This window comes from Meles meles, chromosome 20 (genome assembly GCF_922984935.1).
Source record: "Meles meles chromosome 20, mMelMel3.1 paternal haplotype, whole genome shotgun sequence".
Taxonomy (NCBI): Eukaryota; Metazoa; Chordata; class Mammalia; order Carnivora; family Mustelidae; genus Meles; species Meles meles.
In genome coordinates, this window is record NC_060085.1 from 13,375,358 (window position 1) to 13,390,346 (window position 14,989).

Here is a 14,989-nt window from a genome sequence, read left to right on the forward strand (position 1 = left end):
AAGCCTGAGCTCCAAGCTAAATGGTTCCTCTGGGAGGGACTGGACAGGGAGAGGGCAGGCCCTCCCACTGGCAGCCTGGGATTGTGTTCTGCTTAGCATTTCCCTGACTCCACCAAGGCAGGGGAGTGCACTGGGCACTCTGTACCCATTTCCTTTTCATGGATCAGGTGCAAGTACAATGTCGATTTCAGGGGACTGAAGCAGACTCCAAATCCCACACCTTGCAGAACCCACTTTAATTTCCTATTTTCTCTAAGGCCCAGGATTCTGGGTCAGCCTTGCTTCCCACAGCTCTCCCGTGATGTGACTTTAAGACCTCCCTTCCCTGGATCCTAGGCTGCTCACCCCAGGGCCCTACAGACAGCCCTATTCCTGCCTGCTCTCTTCTCATTGGTGCCTCCAGTCCACACTCGTGGGCACTTCCTTTCTGCGGGGGGATGCCCAGGCCTCACTCTGGCTCGTGCTTGTCACCAGCCCGGACATCTCAGTTCTCCAATGCTGTGTCTTCTGAGCCCAGGAAGGGGGGGCATCCGCTGAGCAGGGGGAGAGCTGTTACAGTATGGGGGTAAGGGCCAAAGTCCTCAGCAGGGTGCGTGCAGGGACTCACCGTTGGGACAGAAGAAAGCACTGTAGGTGTACGCACGGGGGGCTCCTTCCGGCTGAAACAGAGAGACGGGGAGAACTGAGTGCTGGAGGGGCAGTCGGCACAGGGGAGCAGCCGCCTTCCCAGGCCAGCGGCTCCAAGTCTGGATCCTGCAAGGTGATGCCAATGTCACATGTACACGGAGAAGGACCAGGCTGCCCACCTCCCAGGCCCAGGTGGGGAAACTGAGGCTCATTCTCCTTCTCCAGGCTCTGGTCAAACCAATGCGCCAATTGCTTCTAAATTCATCATGCTTGCCGTACACTCTGACCTTGCCCTCCCCGTCTCCCGGGCTAACTGTGGAGCCTGGCTCCTCCTCCATCCCGTAGGTCCCAACTGTCACCTGCTCCCCCACTGTACGCTGCTGTCATCTGCACTTTCCTCCCCAGCAGATGGCAGGCAGAGTCGCATGAGGGTCCGCCAAATAACCGATCCAGCAAACCGCCCATGCACCCGGAGCTCTCCCGCGGGGAGGGGTGGGAGAAGGGTTTTTGCCGCTTTTATCGGGCCACACATCGGCCACCTCCTGCTTCAGAAATCCATTTTTCCGGTTCACGCTTCAGTTATTTGCATCGACCTCTCAGGTCTTCTGATGCCTCAATGTCGCGTCCTGCGCCCAGAACGGCCTGCGCAGGTTGTACCAGCAGATGCTGCAGAGAAAGCAGGCTGCCCAGCAGCATGAATGGGAGGAAGGGCCGAGGGAAAGGGCGTGTGCTGAAATGGCGTGTGCTCCATGCCGTCAGGACCACAGGCAGAAGGGAGGGCAGCTGTTTGCAGCTGGGCCACGGGGGAGGGGCAGACATGCGGGAGGCCTCGAGGAGCTTCATCGGCGCTGCTGGGCACCCTCAGTGTAGCGAGAGAGTCCTGATGTGTCCAAGCAGCACCCAAAATACGGCGCATCGCTGCTACCGCACGCCCAGCACGGCGAGGGATCATGTGCGTTCCCTCCGCCCACCACCCGCCACACTGCGGGCTGAGCGTGAGCACCCCCGACTTAGGGAGCAGCGCTGGAATATCAAGACAGGTGTCCAGCCCACACTAAGTGGCAGATCCTAGATTCCCAGCCGGGGTGGGGGTGTCAGACCCCAATCCCTGGACCCCTCCGCTCTAGGCTCTGTGTCCTTTCTGCACGGGCGTTCCAGTGACAGCCCTCCAGATACCAGGTCACGATCCCCATAATTGACTGTGACAAACAGGAAGTCAGAGACCAAGGCACACCACCCTCTAAGACGGTCAATGTGGGGGTCAGAGGACATTTCCCCGCAGCCCTTGCCAGTCCCAGGCTGCTCTGCCAAGCCCCACCACACGGGAGGAGGGCCAGACGCTGCAGCCTCCCAGCAAGGAGATGCAGAGACCCCTCACCTGCCCCCAGACTGAGAGCAGGACCCACGGGGGCTGCCCCAGCCCTGGGCGGGGACCACACACCCCAGTGAGGCCGCCACCCCATGGTTGATGGAATCAGGCCCTGGCGAAGGGTCCTCAGCAAGGACGTGGGCTTACCTCAACCGTCACACTGCGCTTGATGTGATCTCTCCCAGCAGGGACCCGTCTGTCACCGAAGCTCTCCTCCAGGTGTCTGAGGGCCTTCCCGTCCCGACAGCAACTTGCTTCTCCATAAGCTAGGGCTTTGGCTGCAGAGATCGGAGCGCTCAGGGCATGCTGTTAGAACAGGTGCCTGCCCCAGGGAGCCGTACCATCCCTCCCCCTCAGCGCACGTAATTGTGTATGCAGGCATGTGTGTGCACATACGTGCGCTAGGCTGGTGTGGCACCTAAGGTCAGCTTCCCCCAGGTGAAGCTTCCCCCAGGTCCCCCCCCGGGGGACCGCCCCACGCTGTGCCCTGACCGTCCTGACCAGTACCCGCCCCCCAGCCTGCTTCCCCTGCCTTCCTGAGCTCATCTGCTGCCCTGCCCACCCCTCACCTGTGCCTGGGCTTAGCTCGAGGATGCCTTGGTGGCCCGGAGCGGGAGAGGCGTGACGCAGCACGGGGCCTCACCTGTGACGTTGCTGAGTCCCAGGTCACTGAAGGACAGAACCACCCAGGTGGGCTCCATCTCCCCGGAGGCCACACACATCTTCTTGGTCAGGTGACGTTTGCCAGGATGCCCGACAAACCGGATGCCCTTGGGAACCGAGATCTTCACGTACACCTGCAGGGGGCGGGAGGCTGCTTGTGGTGCCCAGAATGTGGGCACCCTCCCAGCATGTCCCATCGCCCACTGCGTCAGCCCGTGCCAAAAGCCATGCTCTTCTGGGAAGGCCCCCTGTCCGTGGCCAAGCAGAACCAACTACTCTTGCTGGGAGCCCCCTCTTTACTTCAGCCCCCCAGTACCCCACAGGGGCAGCTTCCCCTCCAGACCAAGGTGGATTCAAGGGCAGCGCCTCCTGCTGTGTCCACCAGGGCGCCAGAGGCAAGGGACCGCTCTCCCCTGCTGCCCCACAAAGCACTTCTTCTGACCCTCCCACCTCTGAGGTCCGCCGTGTCGTAAGAGTTGCACCTGTGTGCACACGTGTGCCACACTTGCATGCATCTGTGTGCAGACCTCCGTGCCCGTGTGTAAGCATGGCCTACGCACACCTGCGTGCACGCATACACACACGCACAGTGCCTGAGTGCACGCACGCGCATGAGTGTCTCTGTGTACATGCCTAGTTACAGCTCCCGGCCTAAAACAGGCTCTTTGGTCCCCATTTGTCCAATCAGCATGTATGAAGCACCTCGTGGATGCAAGCGCCCTACCAGACCCACAGTGACGAGGCCGAAGAAGACACGAGGGATCCCTGGCCTCAGAGGATCAACGCGTCTAAGACACACGCACGCATGTGTGATGCAGAGGGAAGGGCACAAGGAAAATCTAGCGGCAAGCGTGACAGAGAGTCGGAATCCTGCCTTGGGACAAGCCCGGCTGGAGCTCCCAAATCCCTCTGAGTCCGCGTTCTTCCAAGGAGGAAAGAGGAAACCTGAGAGCTAAGTGTCAGTGAGCCACATTTTCCAGGTCCGCGTTGAGGCGGGTTATGGGTCTGTTTCCCTGGTGCCTCGGGGATGTGTAACAAGGCGGCCGCCCGTGTGCGCGCGTGAGAGCTCAGATGGGAACTTAAGGGTCCTGCCTGCCAGCTCGGTGAGGACCCTCCCTTGGGGGGAGCACCGTCTAGATCAGGCATCTGTCTGCACTTATTCCAGCTTTTGAAGACTGGGCCCCTATGCCCCCCGGATATACACGCTCGACACAGAGGTCAGCGGCAACAGCGTTTGGAGGTGAGCACAGGCAGACCCCACGTCCTGGGCCCCGCGGTCTTCTGATGTCTGCACAAGGCCCAGCACACACTGGGGACTTAGGCAATTGGTTTTTAGTGACAATGAATAAGAATCACCAGCATTTCACATTGAGGAGCTCCTTTCCTGTGGTCCCTGGATGTTCCATTCCTATTTCAGAATCCGCACCGACTGCTTTTTTGTCTTTTTTCTAGTGGACATTTCCCTTTAATTAAAGGCTCAAGGGACAAGAAGCCCCGAGGCGATAGCACATTAAGGTACGGCTCCTCTCTAGGGTCAAAGAGACGCCAGCAGGAAAGCCCAGTGTCCGCAGAGCAATTGCAAAGGGAAAAAAGGAGTAAAGCGTCTCATGTAAGCTCCAGGTCCCCCTCTAGGCTGACTCGGAATGTCTATCGTCCCCGCTCCGGGCCAGGCTCAGAAATGATCGCAGACCACAGTCATCCCCGTTGAGACTCACGAGGGGCCCTCACACCTGCTCTTTCCCTCCTGCCCCAGAGAAGATGGCGGGGGTGAGCGGGGCCAGGGTGAGCTCTCATGCCCAGTTCACCGATAGGGAAACTGAGGCAAACGGAGGCCATAAATAGAAATGCGAAGCCAAAGTCCGGTGTTCTGGGGCCACGAGGTGGGAACGTGCTGGACCAGCAGCCTTAGACGCCCTGCAGTCGCAAATTCTGATTGCTCTCTGGCCAGATATCTTCATTTTTTCAGGAAAAAAAAGGAAATCAGAGCTTGGAGAGTGAAACCCCTTAGTTTCCACGGTGTCTGGTTTAGGCTGTGGTTCACATCTTGTGCCCTCACTGTGGAATGAGCCAGCGGCCCTGGGGTCCTCATGCACTTGGGCAGGGCCAAGTCAGCCGTGTCCCCCAGCTGTGTGGCTTGTTGGGGTGAAGCTGAGACCAGCAGAGAGCAGGCCTGCTCCCAGCTGGGCCCAATCCTGCCCGCCAGTCACCCCTCCACCCATGGCCTTGGCTGCCAACCCTCAGCCCCGAGGGCTACCCCTAGCCCCTAACCATGGACAGCCCTCCCATCTCCCTTCCTCCCTCCCAACAGCTGACATCCAGGCCTAGCCAGTGCACAAGGATCACAAAGGTGGAAGGACGAGTGGTCCTGGCCTCCCCAAGCTGCACTGAGACACAGACCCCAGTCCCCTGAAACCCCCCTCCCCATCGTGCACCCACCTGGATTCACAGCCCCCACACCTTGCCTGCTGTCCTTCCTCGTCACCCATTCTTCCTCGTCACCTGGGTCTGAAATCCTCCCCAGCCTTCAAGGTCAGCCCTGAGCCCATCCCCTAGGGGTAGCTATTATGGGTTCGAGGGTGGCTCCCAGAAAGTATTTTGAAGTCCTAAACTCCGGACACCTGTCAACGTGATCCTACTTGGAAACAGGGTCTCTGCACAATGAGGTTAGGGTCCACCTACTCCAGCAGGACTGGGATCTTTTGAAGAGGACCCACAGACAAGATGTCCATGGAGGGGAGACACGTGAGGGAAGGCCACGCACAGACTGGAGCAGGGCAGTGGGAGGCCCAGGAGGGAGCTCCCTCAGGGCGGCGGGGAGGAACGCGCCCTGCCCATGCCAAGACCTTGGACTCTGGCCTCCAGAACCGTGAGCGAATCCATTTCTATGGTTCTCAGCCTCCCAGATCATGCTGCTTTGTTAGGGCAGCTGCAAGAGGCAGAGAGAGTGGCCTTTTCCACTTCCTTCGGGAGAAGCCTGGGGCCCTGGCTTGGTCCCTCCAGACTCCGCAGCATCAGCAAGGTTGGCGCCCCTTCTGTGGACACTGTGTTTGGCACGTGCTGACCCATTCAACCCGTAATCGCTGTGACTCCTCTGTCCCTGATGTTTGTGGACACCGAAACACCAACAGGTGGAACGGCGTGGGCGTATCGGCAAGTGTGCGAGTGGAAACGGGGAACCGTGAGCGCCTGCTTTGCAGACCTCCGGGATTTCCCGCCCCTGCCTCCCGGAAAACACAGCTGCTGCCCCTCCCATGCCCCCCCCCCCCCCAGTTACAGAGATGCTCTGTCCCCTTCCAAGCCACTGCGGCGGCCCTCCCCCATCCTGGCCTCCTGACATCTTGGGTGTCCCATCCCGCCCCCCACCCCAGACCCCCAGGCACAGGGAAGGCTGGGGGGGGGCGGGTTTAGTACCTCGGCACAGGTGCCCATGTAGTTGTAGACGCTGAGCGGGATCTTGGCCTGCTCCCCGCGGACCACGTGGGGGGGCAGCGTGAAGTCGACAAAGAAGGGCTTGAAGGTCTTCAGCAGGGCAGGCGCGGCGACCCCCAGGCCCCAGGCCTCGGACAGACCCACGGCCTCACCCACCCAGCTGGTGATGGAGTCTGGGACCTGCACGCTGAGCGTCTCCTCGCCGGATGGGTCACTGCAGAAGGATGGACAACCATGGGCCCTTCTCTAGGGCCGGGCCGAGGCGGCCAGGAGGGGCTAGGGGTCTATAGCAAGGCCAGCGGGCGGGAGGTGGCCGGGGAACTGAGAAAAAAGCATTTATGCACCATATGGCGTGTGACAGGAGAAAGCTGCCCCTCAGCCCAAACTCATATAATCGGCAACACGAATGGCTCAGGACAGCTGGAGACACAAGACCACCGGCCACGTGGGTTCAGCCGTGGCAACTCTGGTAGTGCACCCCCACCCGGTTCGGGGGGAAAAGACGCTGAATTGAGGGGTCCGATCATTTGAGACATGCTTGTGTCTCCTAGAAAGATGCGTCCAAGCCCCTAACCCCTAGTACTCGCGAACGTGACCTTATTTGCAAACAGGGCCTTTGCAGACGAAATTAGTTGTTAGGTCAGGCTGGAGGAAGGGAGCCCCAATCTAATGACGGGCATCCTTCTCAGAAGACAAGTCAGACACGACAGAGGAGGAGACGGAGGCGGAGATGGGAGGGATGCAGCTACAAGCTGGGGGGATGCTAGAGCCACCGGAAGCCAGAAGAGGCCCGAAGGGATTCTCCCTCAAGCTTTCGGAGGGCGCGCGGCCCTGCCCACACCCCCATCTTGGACGTCTGGCCTCCAGAACTGTGAGAGAATCAGTCTCTGTTCTGAGTCCCCCAGTCCGTGGCTCTTAGTGACAGCAGTTATCAGAAACCCACACCGCACAAAACAAATGCAAAATTATCATCAAGAATTTTTAGATTGATCGCCTGTGGAAACGGTAACATTTGTGGCTACCTGTTGGGTTAAGTAACACACATGATCCGAGTGCACTCCGCCTGTTTCTTTTTGCCCTTTGTAACGCCGCACTAGGGATCGGAAATTCCGTATGCGGCTCGTGGTGTCTTTTTTCTTAGACGGCGCTCGTGGCCCGAGGATCCCCCTGCCCCCAGCCAGGGGCGCCCCTGATCACTCCAGGATGGCTCAGGAGTACAAACTCTGTGGTCTCCTTTGCATTTCCAGAACGGCCTTTTGAGATTTATCTTAGTATTTGGTAGAAGAGTCCTCGGGGGAGACGTGAAGACGTGAAGAGACAGCTCCCGGCCTAGCAGGGGTCCGGCTGTCTCTTACTCACCTGCCTGGCCTCTGTCCGCTTCTCAGGGGCCTGACCCAGGTGGGGTGGCCAGACCCCCCAGTCCAAGGCACACAGCAACCCCACAGGGCCTAGGGCCTCCATCCTCCCCTCTATAAGGATCACCCGCTATCATCCTGTGACGATCCCCTGGAAGGACGTTTTTAAGTTTCATATGGTCACAGCCAACTTCTCCGTGGACACTGGATGCTACCACCCTACCCCCTCCCACTCCCCCACCCAGGGGACATGCACTTACCCTGTGCCAGCCTCCTGTCCCACAGACTCCAATGAAGCTCAACTCCCAGTTAAAAAACCTTTGTGTGATTCTTTGAGGCCTGACCACAGGCCATTACGAAGGCTTTTCCCTGGCAGCCACCAGGGGACACTGCCTTCCCCATTGAAGGCTCGTGGCACAGCCAGTGAACTGTGGCCTCTGAAGAGACCTGCCAGCCACGCTTTGCCCTCCCAGCCCCACTGCTTCCATTCCTAGGTCTGTGTGTCACTAAGGACCTGCCTAGGCCCCAAGGTCATTAGGTATCTGAAGAAAATGGCCAAGGTCTCCTTATCAGTGGGAGGAAATCTTGAAGGCATTTCTCACCACTTTGGCTCAGCACCTAGTACTTTCCCACTCTGAGCCTGCCCTCCTCCCTCCATTCCTCCGACGCCAGGGTCCATAAAACTGTTGGAGTCTTTTGCCCAAGGCTCCCTCCACAGCAAGACAACCCCATGTCTGACCTACCTGCAAGGTGGGTCATTTCCCTACTTTCTGTAGGAAAAGTGGAACAGAAGGAGTCAGGCTATACTCTCACGGCCATCATGAAAGACTTCACCATTACACTCACTGCAACTCCTTGTCTTGCTTGAATTGGCCACTCTGACATCTGACAGCTCAGCTCTCCCTCTTTCTAGCTCAGCTGAGCTCTTGAAAGCTCCAGCCTATCCCACCTTTATGGCATCCTGACCCTTGAGCCTTGCCCAACTGCTCAGGGTTACCCACTGCTTTCCCACCACACCACACCTGGCTCTGCCCACCAAGCTCAGGTGATTCCCTCTGCTGGAAATAACCAAGAAACAACCACAAGAATGGGAGCTGCCTGCCAGCCTGGCTGGGCTCTTGCTATGGACAGGGAGCTACAAGGTGCACTATGACTACCAAAAACTCACAGAGGGGAGGTGGGCAGCAGAGCCAAGGACAGAACATCCTGGATGCTGGAACCAGGATGCCATCCCTGATCCCCACGGTGTATACCGAGCTAGGTCCCCTGCACTGTGTTGTCATCTCAAAACTGCCATAAATCACAGAGAAAACAAACAGCACAATGACAGATGTGAGGCCCTCCTTATGAATAATTGCATTAAATGTAAATGGATTAAACTTTCCAATCAAAAAGCAGAGATCAACAGAGTGGGTTAAAAAACATGACCTGCTGAGGCAAGCTGCCCCCACCACCCAGGCACCGTCCCCTCCCCGTGCGCCTGCCCACTGCTGCCCTGTCTGTCGCGACACCCTCCCCCGCATACACACGCTGCGTTTTGATAAATTATTGGTTTTCAACGGAAAAAAAAAAAAAAAAAACATGACCTGACTATCTGCTGTCCACAAGAGACTCACTTTAGCTCAAAGGCAAAAGTGGGTTGAAAGTGCAAAGACAAAAGTAGGTTAAAAGTGAAAGGATGGAAAAGATATACCAGGTCAATAGTAACCAAACATGAGCAGGTATGACTAGCCTGATGTCAGACATCATGGACATTAAGTCAAAAAGGGCTACAAGAGACCAAGAAGAACATTATATATTAATTGATTAAAGTTTATATGTTAATTATTAATTAATATATTAATTGATTAAAGTTTCAGTACAGTGAAAAAATATAACAATTATGAACATGTATGCACCTAATAAGAGACCACTAAGATATATGAAGCATACATAAATGGACAGAACTCAACAAGAAATTAATAGCTCTCTAGTAATAAATGGGAGACTTCGACATCTCGTTCTGAACAACAGACAGAACAACCAGACAGAAGATAAGTAAGCAAGTAGAAGACTTAACACAATAAAGTGACTAGATCCAGCAGACATTCACACAATAGTCTACCCAGCAACAGTACACACGTTCTTCTCAAGTGCACATGGGACAGTCTTCGACAGACCAGGTATTAGGCCACAAATGAAGTCTCAGTAGTCAGAAAGAAAAGGAAAACTGGAAAATTTACAAATTTGTGGAAAATAAACAATGTATTCTTAATTCACCAATGGATCCAAGAAGAGATCACAAAAGAAATTGTAAAATACCCAGAGATGAATGAAAACAAAACATAACATCTCAAAACTTATGGGATGCAGCAAAAGCCATGTTAAAGCGGGAAACTTAATAGTTATATGGTCATTTAAAAAGAAAGATCTCAAATATACAACCTAATTTCACAGTTTAGAGAACTAGAAAAAGAAAAACAAACTAAACCCAAAGCTAACAGAAGGAAGTAACAAAGATTGGAGCAGAGATCAATGAAGAACACATAAATAATAGAGCATCAACAAAACCAAAAGTTGGTTCTTTGAAAAGATCAATGAAACTGACCAACTTTTAATTAAGCGAAGGATAAAAAGAGAGAAGACTCAAATTACTAAAATATAAAGGTGGAGACATTACTACTCATTCTCAGAAATAAAAAGATTATAAAAAAGTACATGAACCACTGTACACCAATAACTTGGATAAACTAGATGAAATGGGCAAATTCCTAGAAACACAAAAACCAATCAAGGCCAAATTACAAAGAAAACCAAAATCTGAACAGACCTAGAGCTGAACAAACCTGCAAGGAGACTGAATCAATAACCAAAAATCTCTTTACTAAGAAAAGCCCTGCACCTGATGGCTTCACTGGTGAATTCTGCCAAACATTTAAAAAAAAATTTTAAAGCTTTATTTTATTTTAGTGGTGAGGGGGATGGGCAGAGAGAGAGAGAGTCCCAAGCAGACTCCAAGCCGAGCCTGGAGCCAAATGTGGGACTTGATCCCACAACCCTGAGATCACAACCTGCACCAAAACCAAGAGTTGGATGCTTAACCAAGTGAGCTACCCAGGCGCCCCAAAACCTATCAAATATTCAAAGAAGAACCCTAGTGCACTGTTAGTGGGAGTGTAAAACAGTGCAGCCATTGTGGAAAACAGGACGGCAGTTCCTCAAACAATTACACATAGAATTACCATATGAGCCAACAATTTCACTTCTGCATATCCACCCCAAAGAACTGCAAGCAGGGTCTCAAAGAGATCCTTGTACACCTGTATTCACAGCAGGGTTATTTATCAGAGCCAAAAGGTGGAAGCAACCTGAGTGTCCACCTTGTTCCAGGTGTCAACCCTGGAACCAAAAACATCACCCAGCACCAAAAACATCAGCCCCCAGAAAATGTAGATACATTTGATACCTCTGAATGGTAATGGACAGCCCATCTTAGATTTGGACCCCTAGAACAGAACGCCGTCCTCTGGATCTGTTCTGACCATGAGAAGTCTTCCCATAATGGCGACACACACATCTTTGGGAAAGCAGCCTCAGGAGCCCCCCACTGGGAGCTCAGTTCTGTGATGCCCTCATGCTATGGTATCTCATGTCTAGAAAGGGGGCCCAGCTCAGCAGTAAGCCCACCCACGGACCAGGAGGGCATCTGACCTTCCTGCCTAACCAGTTTCCCAGGGCAAGCCACCATGACCTTCTACTGGTCCATTGGTGTTCTGACACGAATCATGAGCACTGAAAGAAAAAAATAAGCCAACAGCATCTGGCAGGAATTTGGCACAGCAGGGCGTCTTCAGAAAGGGCTGAAATGGGGGAGGGGGAGTGGAAAGGAAATATGCTGAGAAAAGCAGCCTGTTTAGTGGGCAGGAGCCTGAGTTCCCTGAGGAGTGAGCGGGGTGTTGGGAGGGGGGTCAAGTTCATGTTCCAGGGAACTGTAATCATTTTAATGAGCTCGTTATGCAAACAGAGCAGATAGAGTTACCCCAAGTGGGAGTTGTAAGAGGCACAAAGACCCTGCATTTCATATTTCCTGAGCAGATGTCCAAGGCCGCAGCGGGATTTGGGGCTGACTTCATGGCGTTGAGTTTTATGTGTTGGAAAAGGATGCCCAAAGTCTGACTCAGATGCTGACGTCAGATCTGAAAGCAAACCCACTGGGAATGATCTGGACTTGCCTGAGCGCCTCTGAGTCAGCCCGCAAACACAGCGAAGAAACGGCATCTTACTGTAAGAAAAAAGAAAAGCTCACTGTACCTGATGTTCAGACAATGCCAAATCCATGTTTCGGGGAAGAAGGTCCTTTTCCTCTTCTCTGCTCTATGAAAAATTAGAAAAGAAATGAGAAAGTGTCAGGGGACCTACCTTAATTCTGTTACCTGACAGGTAAACTGCTACCCAAGTAGAATGTAACACAGGAAGTCTTACCTGGAAGGGTTAACACTGGACTCGGCTACAGGGTCGTGGCTTAATTCTCTTGGCTGTCAATTAACACTCTACTTGATTAGGACAGAACCTGCCCATTCTTTTTTTTTTTATATAAGATTTTGTTAATTTATTTGACAGAGAGAGATCACAAGTAGGCAGAAAGGGAGGCAAAGAGAGAGGGGAAAGCAGGCTCCCTGCTAAGCAGAAAGCCTGATGTGGGGCTCGATCCCAGGATCCTGAGATCATGCCCTGGGCCGAAGGCAGAGGCTTAACCCACTGAGCCACCCAGGTGCCCCCAAACCACTAATTCTTTTACCTGGCAGGGTTAACATTCTACTTGATAAGGATTTGAACGAGTGGTACATCAAAGGTTTGACAGAATCACCCTAACTCAACAGTGGCAATTCACATCCTGAGTTTAGAAGGTAAGAAGGGTCACAGGGACCCGCTCCAACATCCTCCCCTTTGCTAAATTCCCCCCCCCGCCGGGTTTGCCATGTTTTTCCATATTGTCACTTTGAGCCCTCAGCCCCTCCCTGTTTCCTAAAGAGCACCTGCCATTCTGGGTTCATTCACAGGAGCCTCACAGCCCACCTTCTTCAGGGACTGTCTTGTTCTTTAAAATAATAATAATAAGAAAAAAAATAATAATAGGATGCCCAGGTGTCTCAGTTGGTTAAGCATCTGTCTCCGGCTCAGGTGATGATCCCAGGGTCCTGAGATCAAATCCCGTATTGGGCTCCCTGATCACTGGGGAGCCTGCTTCTCCTTCTCCCTCTGCCTGCCATTCCCCCTGCTTGTGCTCTCTCTCTGGCAAATAAATAAAATCTTTAAAAATAAAAATAATAATAAAACTGAGCCCTACTTGAAATTTGGCAGAACTTCTCAAAATTAAAAATGCTCACGTCCTTTCAACCTGCAGGATCTCTCCAAGGAATACGTCCTGGAGATACTCATGGACACAGGCACCAGGACAAAGGGCTGGTTTGTGGCAGCAAACAGCCAAAAATCTCCATCGGGAGGGTGACCAGGTTTATCAGCTGGTAGTACGTTCATGCTGCGGATGCTACATGTCAGTGTAAGGGACTGAGGTCAGTGGAGGTGCACTGAGATGGATCTGTCTCCAAGACTTATCATTGACTTTGAAAAGGAAGGCTCAGAACAGTCCTATGGTGTTCTCTCATTGCTTTTTTTTTCTTTTAAGACTTTATTTATTTATTTGACACAGAGAGAGAACAGCAGGGGAGCAGCGGGTAGAGGGAGAGGAAGAAGCAGGCTCCCCACCAAGCAGGGAGCCCAATGCGGGGCTTGAGCCCAGGACCCTGGGACCATGACTCAAGCCAAAGGCAGACACTTAATCAACTGAACCACCCAGGCGTCCGGTCTCTCATTGCCTTAAAAAAAAACCCTGGGGTGCTTGGTTGGCTCAGTGGGTTAAGCCTCTGCCTTCGGCTCAGGTCATGATCTCAGGGTCCTGGGATCGAACCCCACATCGGGATCTCTGCTCAGCAGGAAACGTACTTCTCCCTCCCCCCACCTGCCTTTCTGCCGACTTGTGATCTTTGTCAAATAAATAAATAAAATCTTTTTTTAAAAATCCTCATATAGGGGCACCTGGGTGACACAGTTAAGCATCAGACTCTCGGTTTTGGCTCAGGTCATGATTTCAGGGTCCTGGGATCAAGCCCTGCATCAGGCTCCACACTGAGCACCGAGTCTGCTTGGGATTCTCTCTCCCTCTTCCTCTCCCTCTGCCCCTCCTGCTCATGTGCTCTCTCTCGCTCTCTCTCTTTCTAAAATAAATAAATAAATCTTTAAAAAAAAAATCCGTGCGTATGCACAGAAAATTTCTAGAAATCTAAGAAATTATTGATCATGGTTGCCTCTAAACAAGGGAATGGAGGATCTAGAGGCAGGAGAGAGACTTACATTTAATTATGTAAACTTTCACACTGCTTCAGAAGTTTCAACCACTGCACATGGTTAAGAAAAATATCTTGTCCTCAGGATATGGATGTATGGATTGTGAACCAATTACAAAAATGCATGGACACTTCCTTTTAAAGGCATGTCTTATGCCTTTCTGCACTGGGATTTACAATTGCCTTCGTGGTTTGAGGTTTCAGAAAATTACTTTCATACCCACTCTAGGCCAAGCTCTTGGGGTACCTGCCATAAGAGGGCAGGGCCCCCGAGGTCGTGTCTGGTGGGTAGAGGGCCTCACCCAACTACATACTAGAAATGCCTCTGTATGTATCCCATGTACCCAATGGGGAGACTGGTCTGCCCATGCCATGATGTGGAGTTTAGAAACTAGGACGCTCGTGGGCCTGCCACACTCTTGCTAAGTGTGCAGCCCAGGCAGGAAGAACCCAGGAGAACAAAGTATCGAGGATCTCAATCTAGATGGAGAGGGTGCAAGAGATGGAGAGGGCTTTTGTGGACAGGCCTGCAGGGCGGGAGGTCCTCGGACCACTTCTGGCTCAGAACAAGGACTGAGGAGTGTGGGGCCCACCCTCAGGGTCTCCAGAGAGACCAGATCCTGTGGCACTACTGATCACACAGACCCCAGCCCCCACCCCTTGGTTCTGTTTCCCTTTCAGGAGTGGGCAGGAGGGAGTAAAGCCAAGCCCTGCCTCCCCCATGCCAGCCCCTAAAGCCAGAGACAGTGGGGAGCCAATGTTTTCAGACCACTCCCCCTTCCCCAGCTAGCTGGCTGACAGCTGGGCTTGAGAAGGGAGTGAGAGAGGCAGCCGAAGAAGGGGGTGGGAGAGAAGGGAGGGGAGAAAGGATGAGACAGGAGAGAGGAGAAACACACCGCCACCTGTAAAACAAAGATTTCCAGGACTTCAGGGACAAAGCCACAAATCTAAAGGGGAGATGTGAACCCCTCTCTCTCAGTCATCGATAAGTCAGCAAACAGACAAACGAGAAGTGAGTAAGAACATGGAAGATGTGGCATCCCCATCCGTAGGCCTGACTAAAGCATGCATGGGGAGCCTTGTGCAGAGTGGATGGGGCCTGGTGTCTTCTTTTCAAGAAGACACAAGCCTTTACAAAACCCGCCCACACAAAAGCCTCCAAA

At 53.2% G+C, this 14,989-nt stretch overlaps 1 protein-coding gene across 8 annotated transcripts in view; it reads right to left on the reverse strand.

The window, feature by feature from the left end:
- The window catches only part of CPAMD8 (C3 and PZP like alpha-2-macroglobulin domain containing 8), a 69,947-nt gene that overhangs the window by 27,749 nt on the left and 27,209 nt on the right, over positions 1–14,989 (reverse strand). For all 8 annotated transcript variants that reach the window (XR_006816496.1, XR_006816495.1, XR_006816497.1 and 5 more), the window contains 5 exons: positions 11,734–11,796; positions 6,071–6,302; positions 2,640–2,793; positions 2,144–2,274; positions 608–659 (listed from right to left, as the gene is read on the reverse strand). Coding sequence is in view for 4 of the 8 variants with exons in the window: in XM_045991809.1 (XP_045847765.1) it covers positions 608–659; positions 2,144–2,274; positions 2,640–2,793; positions 6,071–6,302; positions 11,734–11,796 (632 nt within the window). In the remaining 4 variants the exon portion in view is untranslated. The remainder of the gene's footprint in view (positions 1–607; positions 660–2,143; positions 2,275–2,639; positions 2,794–6,070; positions 6,303–11,733; positions 11,797–14,989) is intronic.